This window comes from Pteropus alecto, unplaced genomic scaffold (assembly GCF_000325575.1).
Source record: "Pteropus alecto unplaced genomic scaffold, ASM32557v1 scaffold3, whole genome shotgun sequence".
NCBI lineage: Eukaryota > Metazoa > Chordata > Mammalia > Chiroptera > Pteropodidae > Pteropus > Pteropus alecto.
Genome location: NW_006442484.1, coordinates 15,930,550 through 15,947,144, shown reverse-complemented (window position 1 = coordinate 15,947,144; position 16,595 = coordinate 15,930,550). Strand labels below are relative to the sequence as shown.

General features: G+C 37.2%; 1 protein-coding gene across 1 annotated transcript in view; it reads right to left on the bottom strand.

The window, feature by feature from the left end:
- The window catches only part of THSD7B (thrombospondin type 1 domain containing 7B), a 745,753-nt gene that overhangs the window by 225,440 nt on the left and 503,718 nt on the right, over positions 1 to 16,595 (bottom strand). The window contains exons 13-14 of the mRNA XM_015596500.1: positions 7,974 to 8,168; positions 2,360 to 2,623 (exon numbers count right to left, since the gene is read on the bottom strand). Coding sequence (XP_015451986.1) covers positions 2,360 to 2,623; positions 7,974 to 8,168 — 459 coding nt within the window. The remainder of the gene's footprint in view (positions 1 to 2,359; positions 2,624 to 7,973; positions 8,169 to 16,595) is intronic.

Below are 16,595 nucleotides of genomic sequence, written 5' to 3'. Positions count from 1 at the left end.
AGAAAATGTAGGGAAGAAGCCCCTTGACATTGGTCTTAGCAATGATTTTTTAAAATGTGACACTAAAAGCGCAAACAATAAATTCAAAAACAACAACAACAAAAAACGGTACTACATTAAATTTAAAAGCTCTGCACAGCAAAAGATACAACTAAAAAAATGAAAAGCCAGCCTACAGATAGAAAAATTTTGCAAACCAAATATTGGATAAGAATATCCAGAATATATAAAGAATGCATAGACCTCAATAATGACAAAAAATCAATTTAAACAATAGGCAGAGGCACTAAATAGACTTCCTCCCCACAAAAAATCCAAATGGCCAACAGGTACATAAAAAGATGCCCAACATTACTCACCATCAGGAAAATGCAAATCAAAACCACCATGAGATATCACCTTGCACCTGTCAGAATGGCTATCATCAAGAAGAAATAAAGTATTGGTGAGGATATGAGAGAAAGGGATCCATTGTATACTGTTGGTGGGAATATCAATTTGTTCAGCCATTATGGAAAATAATATGAAAGCTCCTCAAAATATTAGAAGTTGAACCATCATTTGATCTAGCAATTCTACTTCTGAGTATATATCCAAAGAAAATGAGAACAGGATATGGAAGAAGTATATATACGCCCATGTTTATTGCAGCACGGTCAAGATATAGAAACAATCAAGGTGCCCATCACATGAATTGATAAAGATGCGGTATACAGACACAGTGGAATATTATTCAGCTATGAGTAAGACATCCTGTAATTTGTGACAACATGCATAAATCTTGAGGACAAATAAGTCAGACAGGAAAAGATAAATGCTGTATGATACCCGTTATATGTGGAATATAAAAAAGCCAAACTCATAGAAACAGAGAGTAAAGCGGTGGTTACCAGGGGATGGGAGGGGTAGAGGAATAGGATAGGAGTTGTTTAAGAGTAAAAACTTGCAACAAGCAGTAAGTCAGTCCTAGAGATCTAAGCACAGTATAGTGAATATAGCCAACAATATTGTGTAATAATCAAACTTGCCAAAAGATTAGAACTTAATTATTCTGACCACTAAAAGGAAATGATAAGTATATAGTATGATAGAGATACTAATTATCACTACTTTGGCAATGATTACAGTATAAAAATGTGTAAAATTAGCATGTTAACGAAGATTAGAGTCAACCAGCTTAAATTTACACAATGTTATATGTCAAATATATTTCAGAAATTTAAAATATATATGTATATGCATGGAAAAACAAAGATTAGAGTCAACCAGCTTTGTTTCCATAAAATGGGTCCATTACTTGCATGTGATGTGTTAAGTGTTTCTGAAAGTCAAATCACTCAAAACAATGCTATATACAAACCTGGGAACCAGAGCATCATGGCACCAATTTAAAAAACCATGAAACTTTAAATTGCATTCCTATAATGACACAGGTGCATCTTAAATGAAGACAAGCTAATACATTGGCAATAAAAACAAACTATCATTTACCTGACTTGAATGTTAGAAATAAATTTAATTTGCCATTTCTGGTATTATTGAGAAAACTTATTAGAATATAAGACTTTGATGACAGAGATGAAAATTGATAACTTTCTCCAGAGTTTTCCATTCAAACACAAATTCTCTCTTTTCATACCCTCTATAAAATTCCTAATTTTAGTTTTTTTAAAAAACATAGTAAAAAAAATAGAGCAGGAAATTCGAACTCCATTGTCATCATTAGTCTCAGCCTATTCCATCACATTTACCTCAACTATATTTAATTTTCATTCTTTTCTCTATTCACCTGCATCTCAAATTCTCCCAAGTTTCAAAGAAAAGGGGGGCAAAGAAAAGAGACAGTCTTCTACCTGATATCTCACCAAACTCTCCCAGATTGCCTATTTTCTTCTTATACCGTTATATTCTATTAATCTGGTTCCACTTATATATTGTATAGTAAAACATTTAAATTATCTTTTACCTTGGTATTTTGTAAACTGCCTTAGAAGAGATTCAAGGCCTGATCCTTCTTTATATATGATCAGAGCACCAATAAACACCACAAAATATATTCATTTGTATTGGGCTTTGGCTTTCTCACTGAAGCAGAGTAACTGCGCTGCCAACAAACGGGTGATCAAAGGTGAAGCACAGAATGAGGTGAGTCAAGGAACCAAACTCGCATTCCAGATAGGCAATGAGACACTGAATATGTGCATTTCATATGCCTGTATTTTACTAGAGGCAGTGTGTTATTGACAAAGTAGAACTGAAGCAATTATTAAATAACAAAGCTACTAATTCTAGACCTTGGAGAAACCTCTTGGGCTATAGGTCAGTGTCACATTTGTTACTGCTCCATCCATCTCCTTACCAGAGCTGCTGCAGTAGGAGGGGTCAACAGGTCTTCCATTTTTATCAGAACAGGCTACTGCTCGAAAGCGTACGCCTTCTCCACATTCTTTGCTGTCTCCTTGTATCCACGATCCTCGCTGAGGTTCCCTTCTGCCTTCAGGAAGAATGCAGTCTGACCAATTTCCATAAGGTTGAGATATAAATACATCACAAGGACATACTTCTGTTTCCACTAGCGGGTACAGGTCAGCATCCTGGCATTTCTCTTTCTTCCTGCTTTTCCCTATTCCAACAAGAGACATTATTATGTTAATTTCATATCTGCTGTTTTGTTAAAAGTCACTCACATTATTATATTTAAAAGCTCTTAGAATATTAAAACTTAAAGTTTTTGTTTTCACTCTTTTGTGCATGGAATTATATCCTAGGAAAATGGAAGCAACTCCCAGAGTAACTGTGAAATTCAATTCAGTTTGAAAAAAAGTATTTTCATGTTGGAGAGGGGCACAAAATACTCAGAAAATGCTTGCTACAGGGGCTCAAAAGCTAGAAAACTCTTGTTTATTTTCACTACAATTTGCTGATAAAAACAACTTGATTACTTTGTCTCCATTTTTCCTGAAATTGATGATTGCTAGGAAAACCAACAAAATAGTGTAAATATTAACCCCCTTTTTTTCAAAATGACTTTTTAAAATTAGAGTTTATTCAAGGAACAAAATAATATCTTCCTGTACAATGGAGTGAGGCTAGGTGTCACTCGGGCTGTAGAAGACAAAGTAGAACTTACTTTGGTTCCCACTATCAGGCAGCTTACAAATACTGACAGAAGCACATGGAAATAAATGCTTAAATTATATTAGATAATTTTATCTGAGAAAAAACTATGGCTCCTACTTTGAGAGACCTTTTTCTCAAATATTCTAGAATATGACTTTACTGAATGACTTTGATAGACTTTTTAGCTGTGGTCCCAACTTTGAATAATGATAATGCAGAATCATTTTTCACAGCTCTGATTAATTGATAATCATGTTTAATGGATTATAAGCCAGCCTGTAACTTGATTCAACTTTGCTGTCAACATGCTTCCTCTAGATTCCTAACAATATTCCTGCATTTAGAAACTCCATTTTTGTTTCCTCATTGATGGGTCATTAGCTAAAGTTTTGGTTAGTTATTTTTACAAAGTAGGCAGCTTTATTGACTTATTTCTAGTCTTTATGGCTGTCTTACAAATACTGGATACAAGCTGATGCCTAGACTACTTTCTCGTTATCAGATAGTTTGCACTACATGCAACAATTCTACACTTATTGCCTGATGATTGACTCTTTGGCCTTCCTTGATGTTTATGGCCACAATAAACAAGGATTCCTCCGGTCCTGAAATGACCTTGCACAAGCCTAGGCCACACCACTGTACCTCTGGGAAAATATATTCATTGGCCTCTACCACTGAGGGCACTTACTGAGAATACATTTGAGAAGCACAGTCTCTGTGAGGGCTGTAAGAATTTACTGGTTGAGAGATACATCAGTGGTTGTGACTGGCTTCTTTCTATCAGTATTTAACATGGCCAAGTCTCTGGTGCTTCCCAAACATCCATAAAGTACTATATCTCCATCTCTTCAATTTCCACTCTTTTCTCAACACACTTAACCCTGGATTCTGAGTCTACATGTTGCTTGAAACTACTTACTCTTTCCAAAGTAATAAAACAAAGCCCTGGAATATGTTTTACCCCTTATCTTTCAGACTTGGTTGTTCGATGATAGTTCAGAGTGTCGACCTCTCCATCTTTCCCAAGTTCCATATCACACTTTACTATTTTGCCCTTTACCCCTACCCCAAACCACTATGATCCCTCTGGATACATCTCATTTGTTTTTTAATTCTTCTCCCTCTGGACCTGCTTTCACTGATGGGCTTCCTGGAGGCACTGTCCTAGCTTCCCTTCTGTTTCGATCCAACATCTTCATCCACACAAAGATTTTAAATAATCATCTACATCTTTTAAATTCCTCTATTGTCTTCAGCCTAAATTTTGTACTCAAGCTTGTGACCCACAAACTGGAAATCCATGCCTAAAGGACCAATCAAATTCAATCTGGAAAAACCCACATTTATCCTCTTATTATCACGACCTTTCTTTTTCCTTCTGCATTTCCCAGTTTGACAAACATGACCAAGTCAAACACTGGAATGTCATACTTGAATCATTCTTTCTCCTATCTATATCTGTTTAATGGCAAAGATCTATTATTTCAAATATGTAACTATTTCTTGAATTAGTCCATTGTTTCCATTCTGACCATTGGCTCCCCTCAAAATCTCCAGTTTAAATCCTACAACACCTTCTTCCAAGATCTTATTGCCCTGTACTTTACTCCCTTCGATCTATTTCCCACACTGTAGCTGAGACTAGCTTAAAAGATGAAAAACTGATCACATTATTCATCTCGTTTAAACTCTTCAGTGACTTATAGTTCATGGAATGAAATACAGACTCTTCACCATGGTTAGCAAGGATCCATTGGATCTGAGCCCATTAGTGTTTGCCTCCTGCCTATGCTGTACCATTCTGCCTCTGGCATGCATGGACAAGAAATCATAAATTCCTAACTGGGAAGTTCAGTAGGTAGGCACACCCCAGGCCTATAACTTCTTTAGTGAAAAGTTTTTAAGCAAATCTTGTGCATAGCTCTTGTGCATCTAGGTTAACACACATTTGGAATGCCAGAAGTAATACCCCTGGAGGGTGTAACCACCCTTAAGAAACAAATAATCTTGTAATCTAATCCCTGCCTTGCTTTCTCTCACCCTCATGTAATTTTCCTTAAATTTCCTCCTTAATTTCAAATGCATAAACAAAACTGCAAAATTGTTATTCTCCAGGGCATTTGAGAACTTGCTTCCTGGCACATGTTGTCAGTTTGGGCTCAAATAAACCCTTATAAAAATTCTCTATAGTTTTGGATGTTTCTTGTGTCCACACACATTACAAACTAGTCATACTGAGTATAAACAAAAAAAAAGGGGCAGGGTGTCCTTTGGAAAGTAACCTCACAGAGCGATCTGATCACAAATTTCTAAATGGGTAGGTAATAGTGGGTAGTCATGCCCAGGGCATATAACTTCTTTAGTAAAAGGCTTATCTTTGCCTTAAGCAAGCCCTGTCCATTGTTACTGTGCATCTAGGTTAATATCCCTTTGAAAGGTCTCTTTTCAGACCCCTCCTTCTAAAGTGTAACCATCCTCAAGAGAGCACACAAACGCTTTAACTACATCTTTTAATCCAATCCCCTCCTTGCTTTCTCCTACCTTCTTGTAATCTTCCTTGAATTCCCTCCTTAAATCCAAATGCATAAAACAAGTTGCAAATTGTCATTTCTCAGAAGCATTCTCCTCAGTCTGAGATCTTGTTTCCAGGCATATCCTCTGTTTGACTCAGATAAACCCTTATAAAAATTCTCTACAGGTTTGTATCTTTCTTACATTGGCATGAGCATCTTTCAGGTCCTAGAAATTACTCATTCGGCTTCTGGTCTTTACACAGCCTATCCCAGCCATTCTTCTATATAAGGAATTATTTATAACATTTCATATAAACAAGTGCTTTAATTACCACTAAGTCTAAAAAAGGTGTTGAACTAGTTTAGGCACAACACATAGGACACAGCACCCAGATATTTAATTAAAGCCTCTTGTTAAAAATGGAGAAAAAAAAAATAAGCACTCTAGATGGTCCCCTATTCAATGGATCATTTGTATTTGTGTCTATATGCTTCTCCATGTTTGTCGGTATTAAAGAGTCACACCGTTTTATGGTCTAAGTCTATGCCTTTTTTTCGTCATTCATGTTACGGATTGCTTATTAAGTTTACTATCAAATCACACGGGAGAAGGCAAAATTTTCAACTTCTGAAGCATTATAACACAATGTCTTCAGAAGTTGAAAATTTCAATTCACTACATTTTTAAAACAATGATACTAAATCATTTTTATTTGACTGATTTTCTCAACTCATGTATTTAATGAAATTGACCAGTTATGTGTCACTTAGTTATTAAGATGAACAATAGATCAATTAGCTAGTTAAAATCACAGCAGTTAATAATTTGAAAAGAAATTCTAAAGTTTTTAGTATGAGTAATTAGTAGGATAGTTTGCAGAAAATGTTCAACAGTTCTTCAATATCTGCATAAAAAGTATATTTTAAAGAAAAGTTTAACATTAAATTTTTGACTATTCATAATAAACCATGCTGGTTGTAAAATGAATAAATATCCTAGGATTTTCAATATTTTCCTTTCTCAGTTTGTAAGTACAAAACATCATTAGCAAACTTCAAGACAAACTGGCCACTAATTAAAATTTTTCCCCCTCTAAAACACATTCTTGCTCATCTCAAAGATATGAACAGAGTAACTTAGATAATGGCTTTTAAAGCATTATATATGAACACACAAACCAAGTTTCACTAAGTTGCCTCCTGAACTTGATATTATTCCTGTCATACACATTGTATCCTATTACATTGCTTCTCTATAAGAAATGTTTCATCTTTGAAATACAAGCAGTGTTACATAAAATTATATATGCACAGCTTTTTGTAGAAAAGAACACAAAGTATGGCATATTTTATTTGATGTTTCTATATGTGATTATAAATTTCACCTACACTTAGGAAGAGGGTCCTGATTTGTATGCAGAAATTCTGTTAAAGACTCATATCCATTAAGTAAATGCATTAGAGTGAGTTAAATTTAAAACAATCTCATAAGCAATTCATTCAAACAAAGGGGTTTTGAAAACAAGAGAATTAGCACTTGAACTGCTGATAAGAACAAATGGTCATCTGTGTTGAGTTCTTCAATGTCAACCCAATCTTATTAACCCATGATCATTTTGGCATTTTTCCTCTGTCTCCATTCCCTGGATTGTTTTCAGCATATAAGAATGTATATGAAATTAAGAGACGTTCTGGCATATTTACCTAGACAAGCAGTAAAATACACTACAGCATCAATTATTTGTATATCACAGGCAAAAATTGCTCCAGAACCTCAATTAAACTAGTAATTTGCTTTAATTTCTATTAAATTTCACGTATGTAAACAGAACCAATAATTAACAATATACCACAAAAGCTGAATCTATATACACAACTTGATTTTTGCCCTATACTACTAAAATTTTCAAATGTGAAATTGCTATAAGATAATGACAAAATACAATGATATAGGTTAGATATACCTTTGATGTGCTTTACAAATTAGCGACTGCTTTCAGCCTTGGGAATTCCTGGCATGACAAACACCAGAAACTTAGCCATTAACTACTCTAGGGAAGTCTGTGAATGTTTTGTCATTTATGACTACAGAGGTTATAAAGCTGTATAGAGAACTTTATAGTTATAGAATGGTTCATATCTTTCATTCATTTCACAATAGTAATTGAGTGGATAGTATGTGCTAAGCATAGGCACAGATGATATATAATGGCAGAGATGACTGCAGAAAGAGAGAGACCTGACACAATTTCCTGTCCTTCTAGAGCTTATATTGTCCTTGGAGAGTTCAGGAGTACATCACTTGTCTGAAGCCATGGAGTGAAAAGCACACATTACCTGTGAGTTGTCGCCGTCTGCTTCGGGTCGTTTCACAATTTGTGGAGCAGGGAGTAAACTTGGACCAGCCAGTGAAGGTGCAGTCATCTCGACATGGGATAGTGCATTCTTGCACAAGGGGAGGCATGCCATTTGTCTGCTTGAGGCATTCGGTCATTTCTGCTGACTGGTTATCATCGGAGATACACGATACACCTGAAAACAAACAAAACAAAATGAAACACATACACATACAAGTAGGTTATTTTGTTATCATTTTGATTAAGTAAGCTGCTGCTGGTTCTTTGACACAATAGCGGAATCCCCAATTTTTGAAAATTTAGTTATCATCGTGATGGCAAAACGTGTTCAACACAGCTACTCTTATTTCTCTCTGGAAATTAAACATTTCAGTGGAGATATCTGAGAATTTAATTGGTTACATTATTAATCCAAACCCCAAAATGACAGCAACCAAAATACCTTTCGGTAATAAATATATGTACTGCTTATGAGCATGTGATCTCTAAGGATGATATAAAACTAGGCAGGAATCTGTAAGTGTGAGTAACAGGACAAAGAAAAGGACAAAACCATAAAAAAAAATCATCTGAACTCTTCCTAGATTTGATTATTGATTTGCTTGTTTGAATGGCAATTAAGGAAGTGATCCGATTTTTACTTCACAGTCACTATTTAAAAAGAATTTCTGCTATCTATAAGCTTTCTTCCTTTAAAATTTCAGGATCAGTAAAAAATCTTAACTTTTTAAAGTACAGGTATAATCTTTCCAGATAATTCCCATTACAAATACTCTACCAATTGCAGATAACTCTAAGCTTTCTCTCACGTGCTTTTTCAACTAGAATGTCTAGTTGTACCATAAAATAACTTAGAGGTAAAACTTTTTTTTATTAAATTTACTGAGGTGACATCGGTTAATAAAATTATATAGGTTTCAAATACACAATTCTATAATACATCATCTGTATACTGCATTGTGTGTTCACCACCCAAAGTTAAATCTCCTTCAGTCATCTATTTGATTCCCTTTGCCTTTATCTTGTTTTAATAGATTACAGAAATACATCATATGCCCTCTGATAATCACTAAACTGTAACATGTCTATGAGTTTTTGTTTCTTTGTCTTGTTCATTTGTTGCTTTCAGTTTTATATTCCACATGAGTGAAATCGAACGATTCTCAGATTTTTCTGCCTGGCTTATTGGAAAAAGATATGTTACATATACACAATGGAATATTACTCAGCCATTAAAAAAGATGAAATACTGCCATTTGTGACAACATGGATGGATCCTGAGATAATTATGCTAAATGAGGTAAAACATTTTAGAAATTTTGCTTTTTTATTTGATTCTCTGGACTAATGATTTATTTTATTCGATTATGAATATTTTTGTGAATCTTTCATTTGCCCTGATTAATTATGGATTTTTTATAGATATATCTTTATATTCTCTAGAATACTATTTCTCAGTCTTAGCACTATTGACATTTTAGATTAGATAATTTTTTTGTGGGTACATGAGTGTCTCTTGTGCATCTATCTGGTGCCTACCTGTTAGATGTTGGTGGCACAAACATCATCCCAGTTGAGAAAACTAAAAATTACTCTAGATGTTGCCAAACTTTACCTCCATTGAAAACTACTCTCCTAAACTGATCCCTAACCATGGACATCTATGTGAATACAGAGATTCCATGGCATGACTTCAGACTTATTATACCAGCATCTCTGGGGAAGAAATCTCAGAATATTTATGCTGTAAGTGTTGCAGGTGGTTCTGATATATAGCCTATTCACTCACCACCCATATTTGGTGCCTTTGGACATGGTGGGTGTTAGTGGATACTTTTTGAGTTCATTATTGTAAAGAAATCATAATATAGGATCATTTTTATTATAGCCCTTGAAAATCTACTGAGTTATAAGAAATAAAGAGACCACAGCTTAGGGTCAATGTTATTAGAATTCTATATATAAACTTCGCCAACACAGGGTAAGTAAACACAGGGGTTCCTTTCAATTGCCCATTTTTCTTATATTCTGAATTCTTCATTCTGAGCACAACAGAGAACAAATCAATCTGAACACCATAATAGCATTAGATAGCCAAACCTATAATGCTTTAGAACCAAGGAATTGGCTAAGATGACAATGGATGCACACGCACTATTTCCCAGTTTATAAATCTGCACTGTGGCAGGTGGGGCTATTCATTCATTTTGAATAGTTTTGTTTTTAGCCACATCCTAGTAACAAAATCCATTGCACATCAAGCCAACATCACCTGCATTTTCTTTGTCAGGAATATTACAGTCATTAATGATGAATACAGCAAGATACTTTCTCAAGTAGGGTACAAGCAAATGTTATTTGAATTGCATGGTAACATAACCAATTTGGGTCAATTTAAGGGACTTTTATTATGCCAAGTTATTTTTTTCCCAAAGTAGCAATGCACTGAATAACATGAAGATTTGTAAATACCTTTAAAAGCATTGCTATTTGACGTTTGATAAACATTCGATGATATTTTAAAGTTCTACAAACAATTTATCTAAATAGTACACTGGATTTTTGAATGTCTATATTGAACTATTTTTCATTAATAAAGGAGAACATGAGAAATTAAGAAAAAATAGCTATACCATATGATGGAATTAACATTGTCAAATGGCATGAATGCAAATCTGTATCCAAACATCTGGGAGTTACGTGAACTGAGATGCATTAAATTACTTATACTTTATTCTTATCTCTAAAATAAGTATAATAAGAGCACTACAACAAAAAGTTGTGACAGTTCTTAACATAGTGTCTCACACATGCCAAGGGCTTAATAAATGCTATCAATAATCGTTATCCATTATATTTGTTTTTAATTAATCAGGCTATAGTGCTTCTTTCAAGTACATACATACACACTCTCACTCTCCATGCCTCATTTCTTCCTTGCCACCCTTGGAATTTGACAGATAAAGCTAAGGAGAAAACTGTTCTTGAGTCTTCACCTGATTCTGGTACTACACTTAAAATCACCATTAGTCAGCCAGTATACCAGCTATACCCTGAACTCATTAACTGTAATAACAGAGCTGTGTAGAGCAAATCAGAACCATCACTGATGCAGTACTACTGATTTAATAGTCAAATAGAGACACTGGAGGTCTCCAAGTGCCACGAAATGCATTCAAAGTTGTAGCATGAAGTTTAGCAATACTCACATTAATCTGAAGGCCACTGCTCTTTGATACTACTGGTGATCATATAACCCAAGGGTGAGTGGCAACTGACACACTTAGAGATCATGCAATCATCAGTTTAGGCTAAGCATTAAGGTTTTCAAATTTCTTTAAAATTCTAATTTCAAGTGTAAAAAGGATAAAACAAAAACAAACTCAAATACAGAATAGTGGTTACCAGAGGGAAAAGATGGTGGAGGGAACACAAAGTGGGTTAAGGGAGTCAAATGTAATGGAAGGAAACTAGACTTTGGGTGGTGAGCATGCAAAAGAGCACACAGATGTCAAATTATAATCATGTATACCTGAAAATTATATAATGTAATTAACCAATGTTATCTCAATAAATTTAATTTAAAAATAATTACTAGAAATAAAAATATGAATAAGTTAAAACAATTTTCTTCTTGGGAATGTTCAAGTATAAAAGGAATTATTTAATTAGTAAGTATTTGATGAATGAATGGGTATTGAATTATAGTAGAAGGCAGGAAAATACTGAATAGCAAGAAGTCTGTAGGACTAGAAAAGCAGCAAAGGAATGAAAAGATACATACACAGAGAAAATAAAAAGTGAAGACATTTAGATAAACTAGGAATAACTGGTACATATAGATAATCTAGCTTCTAGGAGGTTAGGGTAGTGGCAGTGACAGGCAGGTAGACAGAAAATAGTAGTACAATATTGCCATTTCCCAAATAGTGATAACCAATGGGGAAAACGAGGCACAGAAGGGATAAGTACGTACTTCAGTCTTGAACGGAAAGGGTACGTAATGTGCAGTCAGGAAAAAATAAGCCATTACAGAGAATTTATCTGTCAGACATCTGCTGCTTACTTGAACTCTGAGTCTGGGTCCTTTGTATCATAGCAAATGACTTGCAGGCCATAATCTAGAGAAAAGATTTCTCTTTTGGTGCTTTTAAGTATTTAACATACTATTACTATTCTGGTGAGAAAGATCTTACCATCGGGAATGGGAGAGGCAACTACTACTGACCCTTCTTGTCATCTATTCCTACCTGAACTGAATTGTTTAAGAGGAGTGGCTCTTTAATGCATAATTATATTTTATTTATTAAACTTGAAATACTGTCCTCTTTACTGGAGGAAAATTGTACTCCCAGGTAACATTAGTTCAAATAGCTCCAGAACAATCTCATTATCATGCACTGTTTAAAATTCTAGCTATCTTAAGGTCTGGGCAGAAAGCTCTAAGAGTACCTCTCTGGGACAGCTGGGTATTCTTGTTAAGAAATAATGGAGAAGCAAGGGGTTGAGCCAAGCCACTCAGACAAGAGCTCTCAGACAGGAACAGTCACCTGGTAAGTGGGTCTACAGGGTCACCTGGAACCCTTAAAAACCTCTGTGAAGCCTGAGGTCACACTTTTCTATTTATGGTGTCTACTAATGCACATGACAGATAGAACTGAGTTTAGCTACTTCATTTTTCTCTTAATTACTACACAGACTGAGCCTTGAGAAAGAATTACCAAAAAGGGAGAAAAGTTACTAATTGCTTTCCCGTTATCTGAGTTTCAGTTCTAATAGCATGAAAAAAAAAAAAAATGCCCTGACACAGTGTATAATTAAGAATTTAGCAAAAGAAACAAGGAAAGACTTGCATGAATTCTCAGTGTGTCTCATGGTTAATTTTTTTTAAAAAAGGAACTGCTGTTCATGTGGAATTGTTAAGCAGACTTCTTAGGCTTCAATGAAGACTAAAATCAGCAGATTATTAACTATTACTAAATGGTCTCTTTGCCCCGTCATCTCTAAACTCTGATAGTCAGACATGCTGTAATAAGTTGGTCTTCTCAATTATATGAGGAGGGCAGGGGTTGCCAGGCTTATGATAAGAAACTATAATTTCTGCCTGGAAGACTAAATAAGCGACGTAGCCTGCTACTTCAGATCTGTCCACGCTCATCACCTTCACCAAGGACACCACATTACTTTCCTGAAGTTGCTCCCAACCACACTTCGATTCTAATAACTGACAAGAAAGGATAGGAAGACGTCCCTCCAAGAGGTCATGATCTCCAGGAAATAGGGGTGACATGCTAGAAAGATAGAAGGACTCTATTAGCTCCCCATCCTGCAACTGTAAACTGTTTCAGCTAAGGTACAGAGCTCAATTTACATCCATAGCCAGGAGCACAAAGGTTGGGCACCAACTGCTCAGCTAAACCAACATTTAGACGATCTGTTTTACATGTCAAGCCCTGCACACACAGATGAATTTCACTACTGTTAGGGTCCTGCAAGAGCACAGTGCTAGGACCTCAGGCACTGGGCAGTGGAAGGAGTGACAATTGAAGGATGAGTAGGATGTGTCCAGTGACAACATGAGCAAGGCCAGGAGTTGACACACCACATGCCTGTGCAAAAAAACAAACAATGGGAAGGTTGGCAACCTGCCCTTGCTATACACACACATAGAACTCTTCAATTCCCCTTTGCTAAGACTTGTAACACTTATAACTATTTGTTTCATTATCTGTGTAGCAAGGTCACTAATTTAATGACACTATGCCAGGCTGTCCCTAATATGTGTGGGGTTCAGTGTCAGAACACAAGAAGAGGTCACAAACCACAAATCTAAACATAAAAAGTTATAACTGAAATTAACAAATACATAATAGATAGGAAAATAAAACCAACCTTAACATATATATCTTCATAATGATTTGGAAAGCCAGGTTCCAATAAAAATTCTGGGATGACTTGGAGTTTCAGACTGGAATGTGGCCACACAAGGACTGTGGGCCAGCCCTGGGTCTCTGGTCTACTTCCTCTCTTCTCGCTCCCAGCTGGGTTCCACCCCCCAGGGAAGATCTTCAGGGAAGATCTTCTTGCACTGTGAGTGGGCACTGCAGTTAATCCCCCAAAGCTCAATTCACACACCAGCCACACCCTATTCACTCCTCAGGCCTGGGGTATACACATAGGTAGTGCAAGCTTTCTTCAGAGGTCACACGCAGAGAAGAGATGCCTGCATTTCCTTCAAGATGGCTCGGAGCCATTTGGGAACAGACTGTCAAGGTCCTGAGGACCAGATCGAGTTTAAATTGGGGGTGGGTATGGGAAGCATGGGCTCTGACAGAGAATCTCACCCAATGGGAAGGAGGAGAACTAAAAGGCCGGAGAAGGGCCCTCCGAAGCACGGAAGCCAGAGCAGGCCTCTTCTTGCTGGGTCTGAGATCTGTACCCCAGTCCAATTATTTCATTAAAGACTGACATAATCATTCTTAAGAGCTGCCTTCCTAATACAATCAGGAAAGGCACAAATTAACATGATCCGCTTGGGCCGCTTTTAGCTTCCTTCCCCTTTAAAATAAAATAATTATTTTCAGGTAAATGCACGGTCTTGCTTTTTCAGCCACTTCCCCTTCTGGTCTCCTGGGTATCTTTGGCAGCCAGCAAGGGTGTCAGAGCTAAGCAATGGTCCTTCAGAAGCTCTCTGGGTCTCTGCCAGCATGTGCAATGAGTGGCCCTTGTCTACTTGGTGACTGCTTGCCCTGGTGACTTCCACTGCTGAAGTTTCATTGCAGGCTAAAAAACTCATGACAATTCCCTCTCAGCTTAGTCAGGGGCCATAGCCCCCTAGCTGATGAGGTCTCGCCCCACCTTGGTATCTGCTGGTGTTAGGTAGTTAGTCAGATATAAACAACAGAGGAACAAAGGAATGGAGGCCCAGCCTAGAGATTACCCAAGGAACACCCCATTGTAGGTAAAGAATCCTTCTTGCAGCCCGAGGAGACAAAGGATGGGAGGGCCATAAATCTATAGCTGGTTTAATCCAGCCACAGACACTTACGCAGAAGGTACTACCCTAACCTGCCCACAACCTCAGCTTCATTATTGCATCATTATACCACCATGTTTATGCCTGGAAGTTCATGAATCTAATTATAACAGACTGAATTCTGGATAAGCACATGTGCACTAGGTAGAGTTATATCGCCCACTGTCAAATTGACCTCACTTGCCAATCACCTAGGAACGCCTTTATAACCACCCAACGTGGCCCAGATATAATTCAGACCCTCCCACTTCTGCGTGGTTGCAGCTCTCTTCACTGAAAACCCGCCCCTCCCTTGGGGCGTACTCGGTTTTTTCTTTTCATCTCCCAAATTCCACAGGTCTGCAGCCTTCCTTAGTGTGGCCTGTTTCCTTCTAAAATATACCTTTAATTAATCTTTTTCTAAATCTCACTGACCTGTGATTCTTTGCTGCATCAGCAGGGAAGAACCAAGGAAAAGTGCTAATTGCACTTCTGCATCCTTACCCTCTCCATGCTGCTGGAGCGACACCGGAGTTCAAATCGCCACCAAACAGTAACACTGACATGAAATATTCTGCTGGGGCTATATGATGAGTGCCCTGGGATATCAGCGCAGGTTCTCGTGTTAAGCCTGCCAGACATCACTGTCAGGTGCTGCATCCTTTCAGGGTAAAAGGGGACTCTTAAGAGACACACTATAGCACAGGGAACTCAGGGAGGATCTGGGTAGGCATCGGGCCCTCTTTCTGAAGTGGAGCTCCTGTAAGTCATCTCTCCCCAGAGTTCCAAACAGGACATGGGACAGAAACATGTCAGTTTTTTTCCTTTTCCTTAGCCAAACTCACCACCTCTAGACATCAGCCCCCAGTCAGGAGAAACTATTACACATATTCCTTTTACCTCTCCCTCCCTCAGTCATTTCTTTTCCTTCCCATCACCTCATTTGGCAGGAAGAAGAAAGCTTTTTGTTCTTCATGTCTGACAGACTTCCCCTGTACTGCATCCATCTCCCGCCTGAGGTGTCTGTCATTTAGCCCTGTCCCTGAAGCCAGGATACAGAGAGAGAAACCTGGGTGGATTAAGGACATAAATTGAGAAGTATTTTACAAATAGAAACCCTGCCATACACATGCTTCACCACTACTGCAGAAGCCTGGGAGAGCAGAGCCCGAGGTTGGTACTACCCTAACCTGCCCACAACCTCAGTCTACTGTGTGCCTATTGTGTCTCTTAATAAGTGACTCACAAACATTAAGGTGCCGCTAAATACAATATATGGGTTCTTTCAAACCCATTATGGAGTAGGAGGAAGGGGTCATTGTACGATGTGCCTGGCGGGAGAGCTTGGTGTCAGGTATTGAAGGACTTAGATGCACTATCGGATAACACCACCATTGGTCCTTCAGTATAGGTATTTCTTGCTTTATTATGCTTCCGTTTATTGTGCTTCACAGATGTTATGTTTTTTACAAATTGAAGGCAAGACCCTACATCAGTAAAAAGATTATAGCTCGCTTTATTTCTGTGGTTTTGGAACGAAACTCACGATATCTCTAAGGTATGCCTATATCAGGAAAGCCCCAAGAG